The 13,497-nt window shown below is 38.4% G+C and overlaps 1 protein-coding gene across 6 annotated transcripts in view; it reads left to right on the forward strand.

Moving 5' to 3' along the window:
* Positions 1 to 13,497, forward strand: part of LOC126248069 (guanine nucleotide-releasing factor 2) — a 463,467-nt gene that overhangs the window by 382,087 nt on the left and 67,883 nt on the right. For all 6 annotated transcript variants that reach the window (XM_049948716.1, XM_049948717.1, XM_049948714.1 and 3 more), the window contains one exon: positions 562 to 791. In XM_049948716.1, the coding sequence (XP_049804673.1) occupies positions 562 to 791 (230 nt within the window). The remainder of the gene's footprint in view (positions 1 to 561; positions 792 to 13,497) is intronic.

A 13,497-nucleotide genomic window follows, 5' to 3' on the forward strand; every position in this document is an offset into this window, starting at 1 on the left:
TGAGCATTTGTGGCTAGTGATGGAGAAATATGTCCATTTTTAGAATTATGAGAAGCTGTGGACAGTTATTGAAAGAGGACAGCTAGATATTTATTTACAGTTGTCCTGTACTGTTGTTCACTAGACACCACATGGAGCTGTTAGGTATAGTAAAGCTATGTAGCATTTTTTATGTCAGTTTAATAAACACAAATACATCAAAAAACTAGCCCTGTGTAAATTTTCATCACAATTGTCTGAATTAAGAGAACATAAGAAAATATTCAAATTAGCAACACAATGCAGTAGCTATTACTTATGAACTCATATTAAGTCTATTCTTCTTCTTCAGATTTTGTTTTCAGAGCTTTTCCCAATAAATAACATGCCAGTTTTGGGTACAGAGAAATATAGAGTTTGATATTTATAAGGGTACTTAATTGTCAACACAAAGTAAGTTTTTCATAGATTAGTTTAGGAGAAGATAAGGTTGTATGTTAAATATGAATTTAATACCTCTTTACATGTCCATATGTGTTTTATTATTACTATTATTATTATTATTATTATTATTATTTATAGACAAGATGATGAAACAAGATGGAAACATGAAGCCAAAACTGGTGGAACAGTTTCATCTGTCTCAAAAATGAGTGATGTTACCCAAGACAGAGAAACTGAACCAAGTCCCTTGGATGAGTTAGATATTACTCAGCACCTCGTGTTTAAAAAACCAGATGAGGATGGTCCAGACATTAGGGGTGGCCATCCTGATGCTCTTATAATTCATGCAACCAAAGCAAACAAGAATGGTATGTTCTTACATTACATGTTTATTTGAAAGAGAACAAATTTCCCATTGAGTTATTAAGTTCACAATATGATGATGAAATCTGTATTATGGAAAACAGTAAACTCATTAATTATGGTAGCAACTATAGTACCTTAGCAATCTTGTTTGTGTGATATGAGGGAGTGTAAACAACCCTCTTTCAGATATTCTTCATGAAGCATTGTGTTTGTTATAAATGTTGTATGTGATTTGAGCATAAGTATTTGTTGAAGGAGAGTAAGTTATGCATGATTTGTGTTTACTTTTTACTGTGTTTTTCCTACTCATATTCAGCTTTGTAATTCGCCTGATTTTTAATTTCTGTGTGCCATAATTAAGGAAATTACTGCTAATTGTGCTGACAGAATAATTTTATGCATATGTTCTTTTGCATATCAATAGAGATATATCTCTTATCCTTAAGTTAGCTCAATATTTATGCATTTGATATCCGTAATTTCTTCATATTATCATTAAATAGTCCTGCAAATAAAGAATATCACTCACCTCACAAGAGATAAAAACAAACTGAATATTACTATACAATTTTCAGATATACATGATTTCAGCGTGTGACCCCCCCCCTCCCCCTTCCCCCCCCCTCCCCAAAACACACACACACACACACACACACACACACACACACACACACACACACACACACAAACTCTCTCTCTCTCTCTCTCTCTCTCTCTCTCTCTCTCTCTCTCTCTACTAAAATAGCCTGAAATTTATTACTACATGTTGCTTTCCATGATAGAAATAGATATATAATTATGACATGGAATATATTTGCTATTATCTGGAAGTGGAGGAAGCTGTCTTGTGCAGTGCTTGTTTTGTGACTGTATAAACTGGTACCCCACACTGATACCTCCCATGAAATAAAATCTGAACCGCAGATTTTCAGACAAATTGCACAATAGAACTTTTGCTGCGATTCATACAAAACCATTGTATTTGAACTTTAAAATGCTCATTAAAGCATTAACACAAAGTTTTAAGAAGTACGAATTCCAAAAACATCACCCTAAAGGTCACAGCACCGGAACCTATTTTTTAACAAATCAAGCACTGATCTACTTGGAATAATTTATAGTTTTGATTCCTTCTGCATAAGGAAGAACTGTACCTGAGCGTCGTTAGTTTTACAAATGTATTTACATATAAATAAATGTGTGTGTGTGGGGGGGGGGTGCACGAGAGAGAGAGAGAGAGAGAGAGAGAGAGAGAGAGAGAGAATGTGAGTGTGTCTCACATGCAGTCCCATGTGTTTGTGTTAGAGCAAACAAAAATACTTAGTATTCCTTTTTATTCATGCTTCATTTTGTCCAGAGGAGAATGAAACAGGTACGTACACAAATTTCATTTCTCCCACCCTGAGGGAAAACGTGAAGTGTGTGGTTATCTTTGTTGATAAAATTATTACTGTTAAATCTTTGAGAGTAACTGAATTGTGGTCTAGTTCTAAGGCAGCTGTTCAAGCACTATCAGATCTAATTTGTGGTGGGATCTCTGAATACCAACTGTTATAAATGATGGAAGGGTCTTCATCATCATCTCCACCTGTGGTCATAAATTTTTGTTGGTCCAGTGAATTCAGGCATTAAAAACAATGTCCTGGGATGTGAAGGTCAGACCAGGCAGCTACCAGCAGGAAAATGTATTTTACGTTTGAAGTGACCTGATAAGGTCTCACTAAGCAAGAACAGACTCTCAGGTAGAAATACAGGTTGTCTGTCAAATAAGTCATCATGGACATTATCTCTGGTGTTTGGGCAGATATTTGCAATTTTGCTTTTCTAATGTCTGGATGGGCAATGTTTCATGTGATGCCTAGTGTCAACAGAAACCACCAGTTTGTTTCATGTTACAAACAAAATTATTTTTGAAGCAGCATTTTAATACTCATTCCATAGAGAAGACCCAAATTAGTCTAGTGCAATACTTGGTTTATCAATATGTATTAACAGGGACAGTAAAACAGGAAGAATAACCTATACTCCAGCTGCTCAGTTGCAGCAGTCAGTGGAGGCCACGGCAGCATATGAGATGCTGCTGGATTACTGGTTATTCTTCATGTTTTAATGCTCCTGTTAATACAGTCTGATAATCCAAAACAGGAAATAAGTCAGGAATCAGTTGCAACTCAATCTGTACTGTATTGCAGATCTAGATTTCAGCTAGAGAATAGCTATTGTCAGTGCATATGAAGTGAGTCGTGTAGACTCGAAATGCTTACAACTGCACGTGTTATTACACCATCACCTTGGTGTTATGACCAGACAAAAGTACAGTTGTCTGTCCATAAATTTGGTTTCTTTGTTTGCTCAGTGAGGTGGCACATTAAAATAGAACTAATGAAATACAGTAAAGCTTCATTTATACATTTTTCACTTATACGTTTTTCTCACCTACCCGTTTTTTTTTTTTTTTTTTTTTTTTTTTTTTTCCCCCCCCTTCATGTCCCAGCGAAATATCCACAGTGTGCACAAGTTATGATGCAGGGTTTCAGAGTGGGTTGCTGGGAAGTGGGCCAATATTAGACTATAATAAAATTTGATAGTGTAATAAGGAACTTTCTCAAAGTTCGGCATTGGTCAAATTTTCCTTGATCAAATCTAGTGACTTGCCTTAGATTTGATCAAAGGAAGCATTCGTCTTATGTTTACTGCATGAAGAAATCAACCGCTTGGAGTGCTAGTATCGCTGCAGCCGTCTGACACTCAATGTTTGTCAGTATGACTCCCAAATTTACGTGGTGCATCATATATATAACTAAATTGATAGAAATATTCGAGGGAGATAAAGTACTGTGTAGCTTATGACATCCCAAATACAAAAACAAAATAAAAAGTTAGAACTATAAAAAAATTGCAGATGCTGTTAGCCATGAAGTACGGCCAGGATATACCCCCAGAAATATAAAGGAGAAAATGTACAACTTCTGTGGAAATAAAAATTTTTCATGACTGCAGTACGTATTAAATTTATTTGCCTTCACATATTCCTCCTTCAGTGCATTATAAATAGCTTCAAACATTTCTGGTATTATTTTCATCAATGTGCACTGCAGCATTAGAGCACTATACTGGTACTGTAAACTAGAGTAGTAGAAATCATAGTATTGTGGTAATTCTGTCTTTTGCAGATGAAGCATTTCTGAGGAAAGTGTTCAACTTTATAATATGAGGAGCCACTTTCTTGAGCACATATTGAAATTTACTCTCGTCCATTCCCAAAGGGATTTTCATGTGACTTTACGTCCTCGACTTGCAGCTCCCATTGCAAATTTCGCTGTATATCTTTCGCGTCTCGCTGTGAAGTCCACAGTTTCGCTCAATTATGTTTCCTTTTCTTCTGCTTCTCTTGCAAATGCAATGACAATGCAGTTGCAGTGCACGCAACTGCAGACCAGGTATAATTTTACTTACGGTATCGGCGGCGTGTTGATGTTGGCAGTGACCATTCATTGCTGGGAATTCATTTCACCATGAAGTAAAAAATTAAATCTGTTCTTGCTCTATGGTTGACAGATTCTTGTACGTACCCTTGTCCGCTCAATAAATTAGTTTTACTCATAAAATGAAAGTTCATAACAAAACATTTGCATTACATGAAGATGGTGTTGCCAATGCCAGAACACTACACTGTTGATGCTGTAAGTAAAACTGAACTGCAGATAATAGTATTAAGTCGTCATTGACCATTATCAAGGAACTTTGATGAAATATTTGATGACAATGTAATACCCCCTTTTGTACCACATCAAAGATCATTGTCAAAGAAAATTTGATAGTGTAATACCAGTCTAAGCTTCATCTATTAACACGGCATCATTTTTCCAACTAGAAAATCACTTTGTTGTGAGCATGCGAATCCAACTAACACTTAATTTTTAATGTGACAGACTTAAGATTGTTTTATAGATTGACAGATACGCAACAACAGTATAAACCGCAATAATAGAGTTGTCACAAAAACCAGATGTTATACAGAGATGGTACAGGTTGTTAGTAGGTGTAGCACTCATTTGTTTTCTTGAAATTACACAACTTCTGCCGAACTAGGGCACAACTGGACAAGAAGTGTTATGTGTCTCTCAGGAATCCCGAAGCACATCACACCTCATACTATATTTCTAATAATTTTGTGAACTGGTAACATGAGTGGAAGAAAAAAGAAAAGCATTACTATCACTGAAAAGCTGCAAATTTTGAGAACTGTGAAGGAAAACAGTAATCAAAAGCGAGTGGGTATTGCCAAGGAATTAGGAATTTCTGTATCTACTTTAAATTCTATAGTAGCAAAGGCAAAGGAAATTGAAGATAGTGCACATGTGTTCGGAATTTCTACTAGTAATTGGACACACATTCAGGGTGGGAAATGTGAAGATGTGGAAGATTGTTTGTTGTAGTAGTTAAGGAAACATAGAGCAGAAGCCATTCCTATTAGCAGCCCAATGCTTTGTTAAAAAGCAAATGAATTTGCAATTCGACTCGGTGTGGAAAATTTCAGTGCTTCATCAGGCTGGCTGCACAAATTTAAGGTAAGACATGGCATGAGCTGTCAGAATGTATGTGGCAAAAGCAAAAGTGTCGATCCCAAGACAGTGAGAGATTGGAAGGAATCCCGTTTGAAAGAACTGACATCCCAATATGCTCCTAAAAACATTTTCAATGCAGATGAGACGGGCTTGTTTTACAATGTAATGCCTGACCACACAATGGCATACAAAGGTGAGAACTGCCACGGAGTATACAATGTGTAACAGTGCTGTTATGTGCTAACAGTGATGGGAGTGAGAAGCTCCCCCCACTTATGATCAGGAAATTTGCCAAGCCCCACTGTTTTAAGAACATTGTCACGTTTCCCACAAAATACACTAGTAACAAGAAATTGTGGATGGCAGGAAGATTTTATTGTTCGTAGACAGAAATGTGACTGTGGAATTCTTTCCAGCGAATTGCATGAGTGAGCTCCAGCCACTTGGCCTTGCAGTAATACATAATTTCAATTTTGTTTATCGCAAAATGCTCAGTGTAAACATTGAAAAAAAGGAAGAAATGAAAATAAACATTTTACAGGTAAGATTTTTACTTGCTATTTATTTCATGTTGTGCTACCGGAGCCAAAGAGCACTTTGAGAAATTATTAATGAATTTGTTTCTTCTGATAGGCAATGCACTACATTGCAGCCTCATGCCACAGAGTTTCAAACGATACCATTTGGAAGTTTCCGAAAAGCTGGATTTGGAAATTAAGTCCACGATCGTGGTGGAAATGATCATACTGATGATATTTCACCTAATGATGAAGAATGGAATCAAATTCGAGAGCAGGCATCATTTGAGGATTATGTGAACATTGATGAAAACCTCGTCACTACAGAACCCGTGACTATTGCTGAGATAGTTCGATGTGCATCGCGAAGCCTGGACGTGGAAGAAACTGATGATGAGGAAAATACAGAAGAGCCTCAGCATTCTTCCGTGTCATTTCACGATGCAGTAAATGCATTAGAAATAATTAAACAATTTGTGACATGTCACAATGTTTCTGACGAAATAATGACAGAGTTATCCTGTTTTGGGAGTACAGTGTATGTTACTGGCGCGTCAGTGATAAAACGAGCATAAAGATAGTATGGTGCTATATTTCATATATACGTTTTTCACTCATACTTTTTTTTCTGTAGTCCATTGAAAAATGTATAAATGAAGTTTTACTGTATTAGTTCACTTTGTTACACAAATAAATAAAACCTTTACTTAACTTTGATACAGATCTTTGCCACAGGAGTACTGGATAATTTACAATCTCATGGACTAGCAAAGCATCACATGATGCATGGATTAAGAAACTTTTCTCTTGCAGTACAGTGTTCCACATTTAAATGAACAAGTCCATTTGATACTAAACTATCATGTTAGTCCTACACTATGATGTCGATTCCTTTAGATGATGTAACAAACTGGGGCACAGCTCTTGCTAACTTGACACTATATTGACATCAACATGAGGGCACTGCTGTGCTATGCCTGTGGTATCAATTCACATTGCCAACTTTGATGCGGCAAAGTAAGCTCCGTACAATACCACATGTAGTATGTACGTAGTTTAATTCAAATTCCCACGCAAGTTTTTCAAGCTATGTAACGTGTAGTTGTAAGCCTTTTTGATTCTACATGACTCACTTCAAATGTCTTGATGATAGCTATTCGACAGCTGAGATCTAGATCTACAATAAAGTACAGATCGAGTTGCAACTGACTGCTGACTTCCTTCCTGTTTTGGATTACATCGTAGCCATGGAGAACAATTATTCTAATGGAATCCAACCAGATGACATATCAATAAAGAAAATATTGCACTAGACTAATTTGGGACCGCTCTACTGAATGGACATGTAAAATTCCACTGAAAAATAAATAATTTATTTTTTATGAAATGGAAAATAAACTGATGTTTTTTGTTGACACTGGGTGTTGTATGAAACATGTGATGAGCAATATTTGTTTGGGCTGTACTTATCTGCTCATTGCAAAAACAAAACTGCAAATACCTGCTGAACTACCAGAGAAAATGCTCCTAGTGACCCTTAAGAGATACACTTGGTGTAATAATAGACATTATTTGGTATTACATAAGAGGTACTTCTGATAAAACCACAAGTTTTGTAGTTATTCATTCACAGAGACACAACAAGACTTCTTGGTTCAGTCGAAACTGGAAATCTCCTTATGTCTTTGTAATCAATGACAAGTCTGAAATAGAAGTTCATATGAAACACTATCACTTAATTTGATTTGGGGGAGGGTCTGCCTTGAGCAAAACACAGTTTTAATTAAATTCCCCCCCCCCCCCCCCAACATGTTTTTCTGAAGTTTCAGCATCATCAGTGGGTGTTTTGTTATCTTCTTGTTACAACATGCTGAGCATTTGCTGGATTTTGTGGAATTTAATGCAGTTGTTTTGTTTCACAGTTTATCATTTTTGCTGGTTTCCCCATCATCCTCACTGTGAAGGCCTGCACTTTTCATGTCACTGTTCACAGACATTAAATTACACAATATCCAGGAAATCCACAGGATGTGGTAGCAAGAAGATAACAAAAAATCCACAGATGATGCTGAAACTTCAGTGAAATATGTCTGGGAAATAAAGACAGTGTTTCGCTCAAGGTGGACACCTCTCCAAAAACAAATCTGTCTGTAAGCAAACGTGGACAGAGGAGCATCAACATCAGGATGACAGTCACTTGAGTGTAGCAGCATAAATCCTATGTCCTGATGGACCACAATTTGGATAGCAGTCCGGAAATCACACTCACCAAAATGTTTAAGTAACAGTGGATATCACATCCTGGCGTCTGAGGCCTGAGAGACAAATTTCTGTGACTGTGTCTCATTGTACAAGGGTTGGAACTTTAATATTGGCAACTATTTGTTTTCAATTTACACAAAACAGATACATGTTTTAAAGTTTTACTGTCCTTCAAAGTAGTCACCAGCACAGTGTGTAACCAACTGGCAGTGATGTGGAAGTTGTAATATACCCTTAGCAGCACCAGTTGTGTGTCTATTGCCTGACAAATCTCTGTAACAATTCTGAAGCAAATGCTTCCTTCCTTCATCTTAGGAATCAAGTTGGAGTCACAAAGGGTTAAGTCTGGGGAGTTTGGTGGATGGTACATCACTTTGCAGCCCCAATGATCGAACAAATCAGTCACAACTTGCACCGTATGCACCTAAGCATTGCCCTGCAAATGCGTGGGTCCTGCAGAAAGTACTGCCTCTTCTTCCTGTAAGCTTTCATTCTTTGAACACAAACTGTGATCAATACGATTTGTCCAATATGCGCATTGACTCTCTGCAACAAGATTGAAGACTGTCACATCTCCTATCAGTTACTTAAAGTTTTGTAGTGATCATACCACATGATTTCTTCTGTTTTTTGTTGTTTACCTCCACTGTCAGACTGGCAAAAAAATGATGTCAATAGAATACCACAAAAAAGTAAATAATGTTGTATCAGTACCAAAAATTGTTGTGATTGTAGTTACTGTGGGTTATTTTCTCATAAAATATGATCTAGATTTGTCACATTTTTCTGTCACACAAATCTGATCATACAGGTTGTGCCAAATAATCAGTACCTCAGGGTGGTCGAGTTAAGGTTTAGTGAACCCAGGTTTTCAGGGCAGGAGGCTGACGAGTGCTGCCGTTCCTCTGTGCCTGCTTCAGCATCCACTGTGTGGTGTAATTGTGGTATACTGTGTATCACAGGGAACAGGGATCTTGACTTGACAGCACATATTTTGCCAAATGATCAAAGCTCTGTAAAAAATAACCTCAATCTCGAGGTTTGCTACAAGCCAGTGAGGTGGACGGCTGTCGAGGCAAAACAACTTACGGGAACCCTGCCACACCACAGCTGTGTAAAGCTTACCGGGCCAAATGGGGCTCTTCTGGATGGACTTCTATACACCTAGGTCCTTTTGGTAACACCGTGGTAAATTCAACAGATAGAAACCCTCCTAATGTGATTGGTGTACCATCTGGTAGCAGTAACATCTACACAACAAAAAGGACTTCAGATATTCCACTGTGAACTTTAGCTCTAAAATAATACCGGTGAGTAGATATCCCCCCGAGAATTTCAGCTCTAAAATAATATCGATGAGTAACGAGACACTTAAAGTGTCTCAGAATTTGTTTTTGGTTATTAAAAGACACTAGAGAAGGTTTGTTGAAGTTTTGCCATTCGATATATGTAAAGGGTTATAGTCACGTGTGTTAGTATGTCACTTTTGGGATTGAGTCAGGTGCACCGGCCCCGGATCAAATCTGCCCGGCGAATTGATGATGAGGGCCAGTGTGCTACCAGCCTGAATATGATTTTTAGGCAGTTTCCCACATCCGACTAGGTGAACGCTGGGCTGGTATCAAAAGTCCTGCCTCAGTTACACGATTCGTAAAGATTTAGAACACGTTTGCACTCTTTCACGTGACTAACACTACACGCAGACAGTTGGGGTACACGTATTCTCTCCTTGGGAGTAATGAGGTGACAACAGGATGGGCATATGTCCTCCCCATAAATTAACTGCCCCCAACCGCAGGTACACTGAAACCTGTCGAGCACATCAGGAATGGAACACACTTAGTGGAAATAGTTACAACGTGTCAAACTGAACAGATACATAAAGCACCATTAACATTCTATAAATGAGAAGGAAGAATGGAAAGATGTAGACATGATAGAAGTAAAAAAACATAATGAAGCAAATGATTGACAAATTAGAGAAGATGGCGGCATTTGTTGTAACCTTCAATTCACCCACACTGCCTGAGCACATTACAGCAGGATTCACCCAGCTGAAAGTGAGCCTATATGAGCCTAACTCAAAGCTCTATTTCAAGTTGCAGCACTGCAAACACACCACCAAACATGCAGTGGACAGCAGCTTATGTGGCCAAACTGAACATGAAGAAGATGGGAACCGTTGTGCAGTTGTTTTTTGTGTGTGTGTGTGTGTGTGTGTGTGTGTGTGTGTGTGTGTGTGTCAATTGCAATGTTCACCACACTCTTAGGAACTGTGGCAGTCAAGTATTCTTGGTTGAAAAGAAAATTCAGGATATAAAAGTTTCAAGGAGGATATTGTCTTTGGAATTTAAAACAATATAAGTGGCTCAGGAACCGTCAATGTTAACAACAATCTTTGCTTCAGTGCTCAGAACAACATTTCAGAAAAGAGATTCCTCAACACAGAACTAGTGGAAGCTGCCATAGGCTCGTATCTTCTATGCAATAAGCAAGGATCACAGATGAAAATAAATAGTCTGAAGCTACCACACGGCACTCATCTTGCACGGTGAATCTAATGATGAGGAAACTACATGCGACAAAGGCATTTAAATCTGTCATAGGGAACCGAGAAGCCGCTCCAACAAACCCACTTCTGTTGCAACATTCACACCCAGGCAGAAAGGCAGTGACAGAGAAAATTAAAAAAAAACTTTTACATTAATAATGGCTCCAATTTTACGGCAGAATGTGGAGGATGTCCGACTTCTACTACAGGGGTGATCTTTGTGCTTATGTGTACAAGAAACACATTTTAAATTATGTGACATCCCAGTGCTAAGGGGTTACAGCTTCAGAGGTGGAGTAATAGCCATCTTTGTAGATGTTGCGCACCGCTCCTTGCCTCTCCCCGTTAACACCATCCAGAAAGTAGTTACTATTACAGTGTATGTACAGCATAGAGTTACTGTGTGTTCCTTCTGCCTGCTTCACCATGAATCAGTTGACAAAGTGAATCCACTAACGTTATCATAGAATTATTCTTGAAGAATGAAGTTTGCCAAGATTGGTAATAATTATTTTTATGACTATTACCGGTTTCTACAGATCTATGCTGTCATCATTGGATCTTGTGACATTATTAGGTGTACATGCTTTTTACAACACTGAAAGTCACATAGTGATGATGTGTTAAATTTCAATAAAAATTAGCAGGAAACATCAGTGTGAAACAAAGAAAATACCACACAATCAAAACATACAGCATATTGTGCTGATGTTCTAGCATACATATGTACTTATCATATAACTCTCTCAGCCTCTTCTCTTCTTAGTTTTCATGCACACCATGTGCTATAGGGCTCTTCCACAACTTACCTCGGTGTTGAGTTGTTGCTGGTTTCTCACTGGCATAATATTTGTGTCTTCAGAATATGGGACAGAGCATATATCATAGTTCTGTCACAGTATTATTCCCTACCATTGATTTTTCATTATGCTTTCCAGCCCTCACACACACTTCTCTGTGAGGAGTGATTTATGCTATAGTGACAACTCGCAGTCTGGTAACATCTAACAGAAAGAGCAATCCCTGAAAGACATCTGCCAAGATGAGTGCTCAGTAAGGCAAACTGGATACCCAGGAATGAATCAACCATGACACAAGCATTATCCGGCATGCCACTGATGCATCCATGCCTAAGTATTCAGGACAGATGAAAAGACAGCTTGTTCCCTGTTAGAGTGAAGAGTACCAGCCTAAAAGCAGAGACAACTGTGCAACACTGCAAAAGTTCAAGTGGAGACCTTCACATGAGAACCTAAGATCTTTCAGGTCGTGAAAGAAAAACATTGTCATATTGTAAAAGAGCAAGAAGGGATCATGCTACGCAATCCAGAACTCCATAAATCGTTCCACTAAGTAGTCAGTTATATGGGAGGCCATCAGGAGAACCCAAACAAAGGAGTAAGGTGCACAATTTTTGTTGTAGTGAAAAATGGTATTCTCCAGACCAACAATGGAAACATTGCCCAGACTGCGGCAAAACATTTCGCTCACATAATCACTATTTCCAGACAAAATCCAGCTTTCCATCAACATTGAGCTGTTGCTGTGAGAGGGGTGACGTTGACTTCAATTCTACCAACTTGTATGTTAACAACCTCTTTATCTCAATGTGGGATTCAGCTTTGTCTCTGGCATGCGGCACACCACCATGTTCCAACAGCATCCATTACAGCATGCTGTAGCACCTCAGTGGAATCACTAAAAGAGTCCACCTCAATGTGTTGTGTTTTATTTTTGAAACAGGACAATTCACCACATTGTGGGAGGAAACAGTTTTAATTCCCCTCCTCAAACTTGGGAAGGATCATACAGGCTTGATTACCTATTACAGTTTTATCCTCACCAGCCGCGTGGAAAAGACCTCGGAGCACACAATCAACCACTGCCTTGTCTGGGTCTTAGAATCCAGACATCTTGTCAGTATGGATTAAAGAGATATAACTCTAATATTGAAAAGCTGACTCTTTAAGAGGTGGCAGTACAACAGGCTGCCCTGTACAAACTCCACCTAATGAGTATCTTTATCGATGTCAAGGTGATCTACAGTTCTACATGGAGTCATAATATACCCTACACCAGCTTGACACACTGGGCATTTTGAGGACATTTTCCAGTTTTACTGTGGCCATTCCTGACACTATGTTATTTCAGATGGAGAGTTAGGTATGTCCTATAAGCCTGTTTTGTATAAGAGAATGGCTTCCCTCAAGGTAGTCTTGAGTGTGACCCTTTTTTTAATAGCTATTAATGGTATTGCAACCATGAAAAGGAGCCCCATACAGGGTGATTATAATTAAAGTTCCAGTTTCAAAATGCTGCTGTACAAAGGGAATCACTACTCAGAATGATGTGAAATTTGAATGGGATATCATCAAAGAAGGGGAAAAGTTATGGAAACAAAAGAAATTAAACAATAACTTTTTCAAAAGATTTCACTGTAAGCAGCATAATATGCTAAATAAAAGCTGTGGGATACATGACTGTTCCTCAGTTTGCATCTGAGACACTCGGCATGGGTGTCTCAAAGCAGCATTGCACACTGCTGGTAAAGCTCTTTGACAAGAATGATGACGTTGCGCTAATAACTGTGCAGAAGTTCTGGACACTCACGGTTATGAAAAAAGGCATTAGTCTGATGTCTGCTAAGGGTCTGGAGAAAATGATTACAAAATTAAAAAAGACAGGTTCTTTTGAAGTGCAATGTGGCAGAGGGAGGAAAACACTTGGCCTGATGTCAGTAGACGACTTGGGCCACAGCATTGCAGAGGGGTCAAGCGGTGGTGTGCAAATATGCAGTGCATGGGGATTT

This window comes from Schistocerca nitens, chromosome 3, assembly GCF_023898315.1.
Source record: "Schistocerca nitens isolate TAMUIC-IGC-003100 chromosome 3, iqSchNite1.1, whole genome shotgun sequence".
Lineage (NCBI taxonomy): Eukaryota > Metazoa > Arthropoda > Insecta > Orthoptera > Acrididae > Schistocerca > Schistocerca nitens.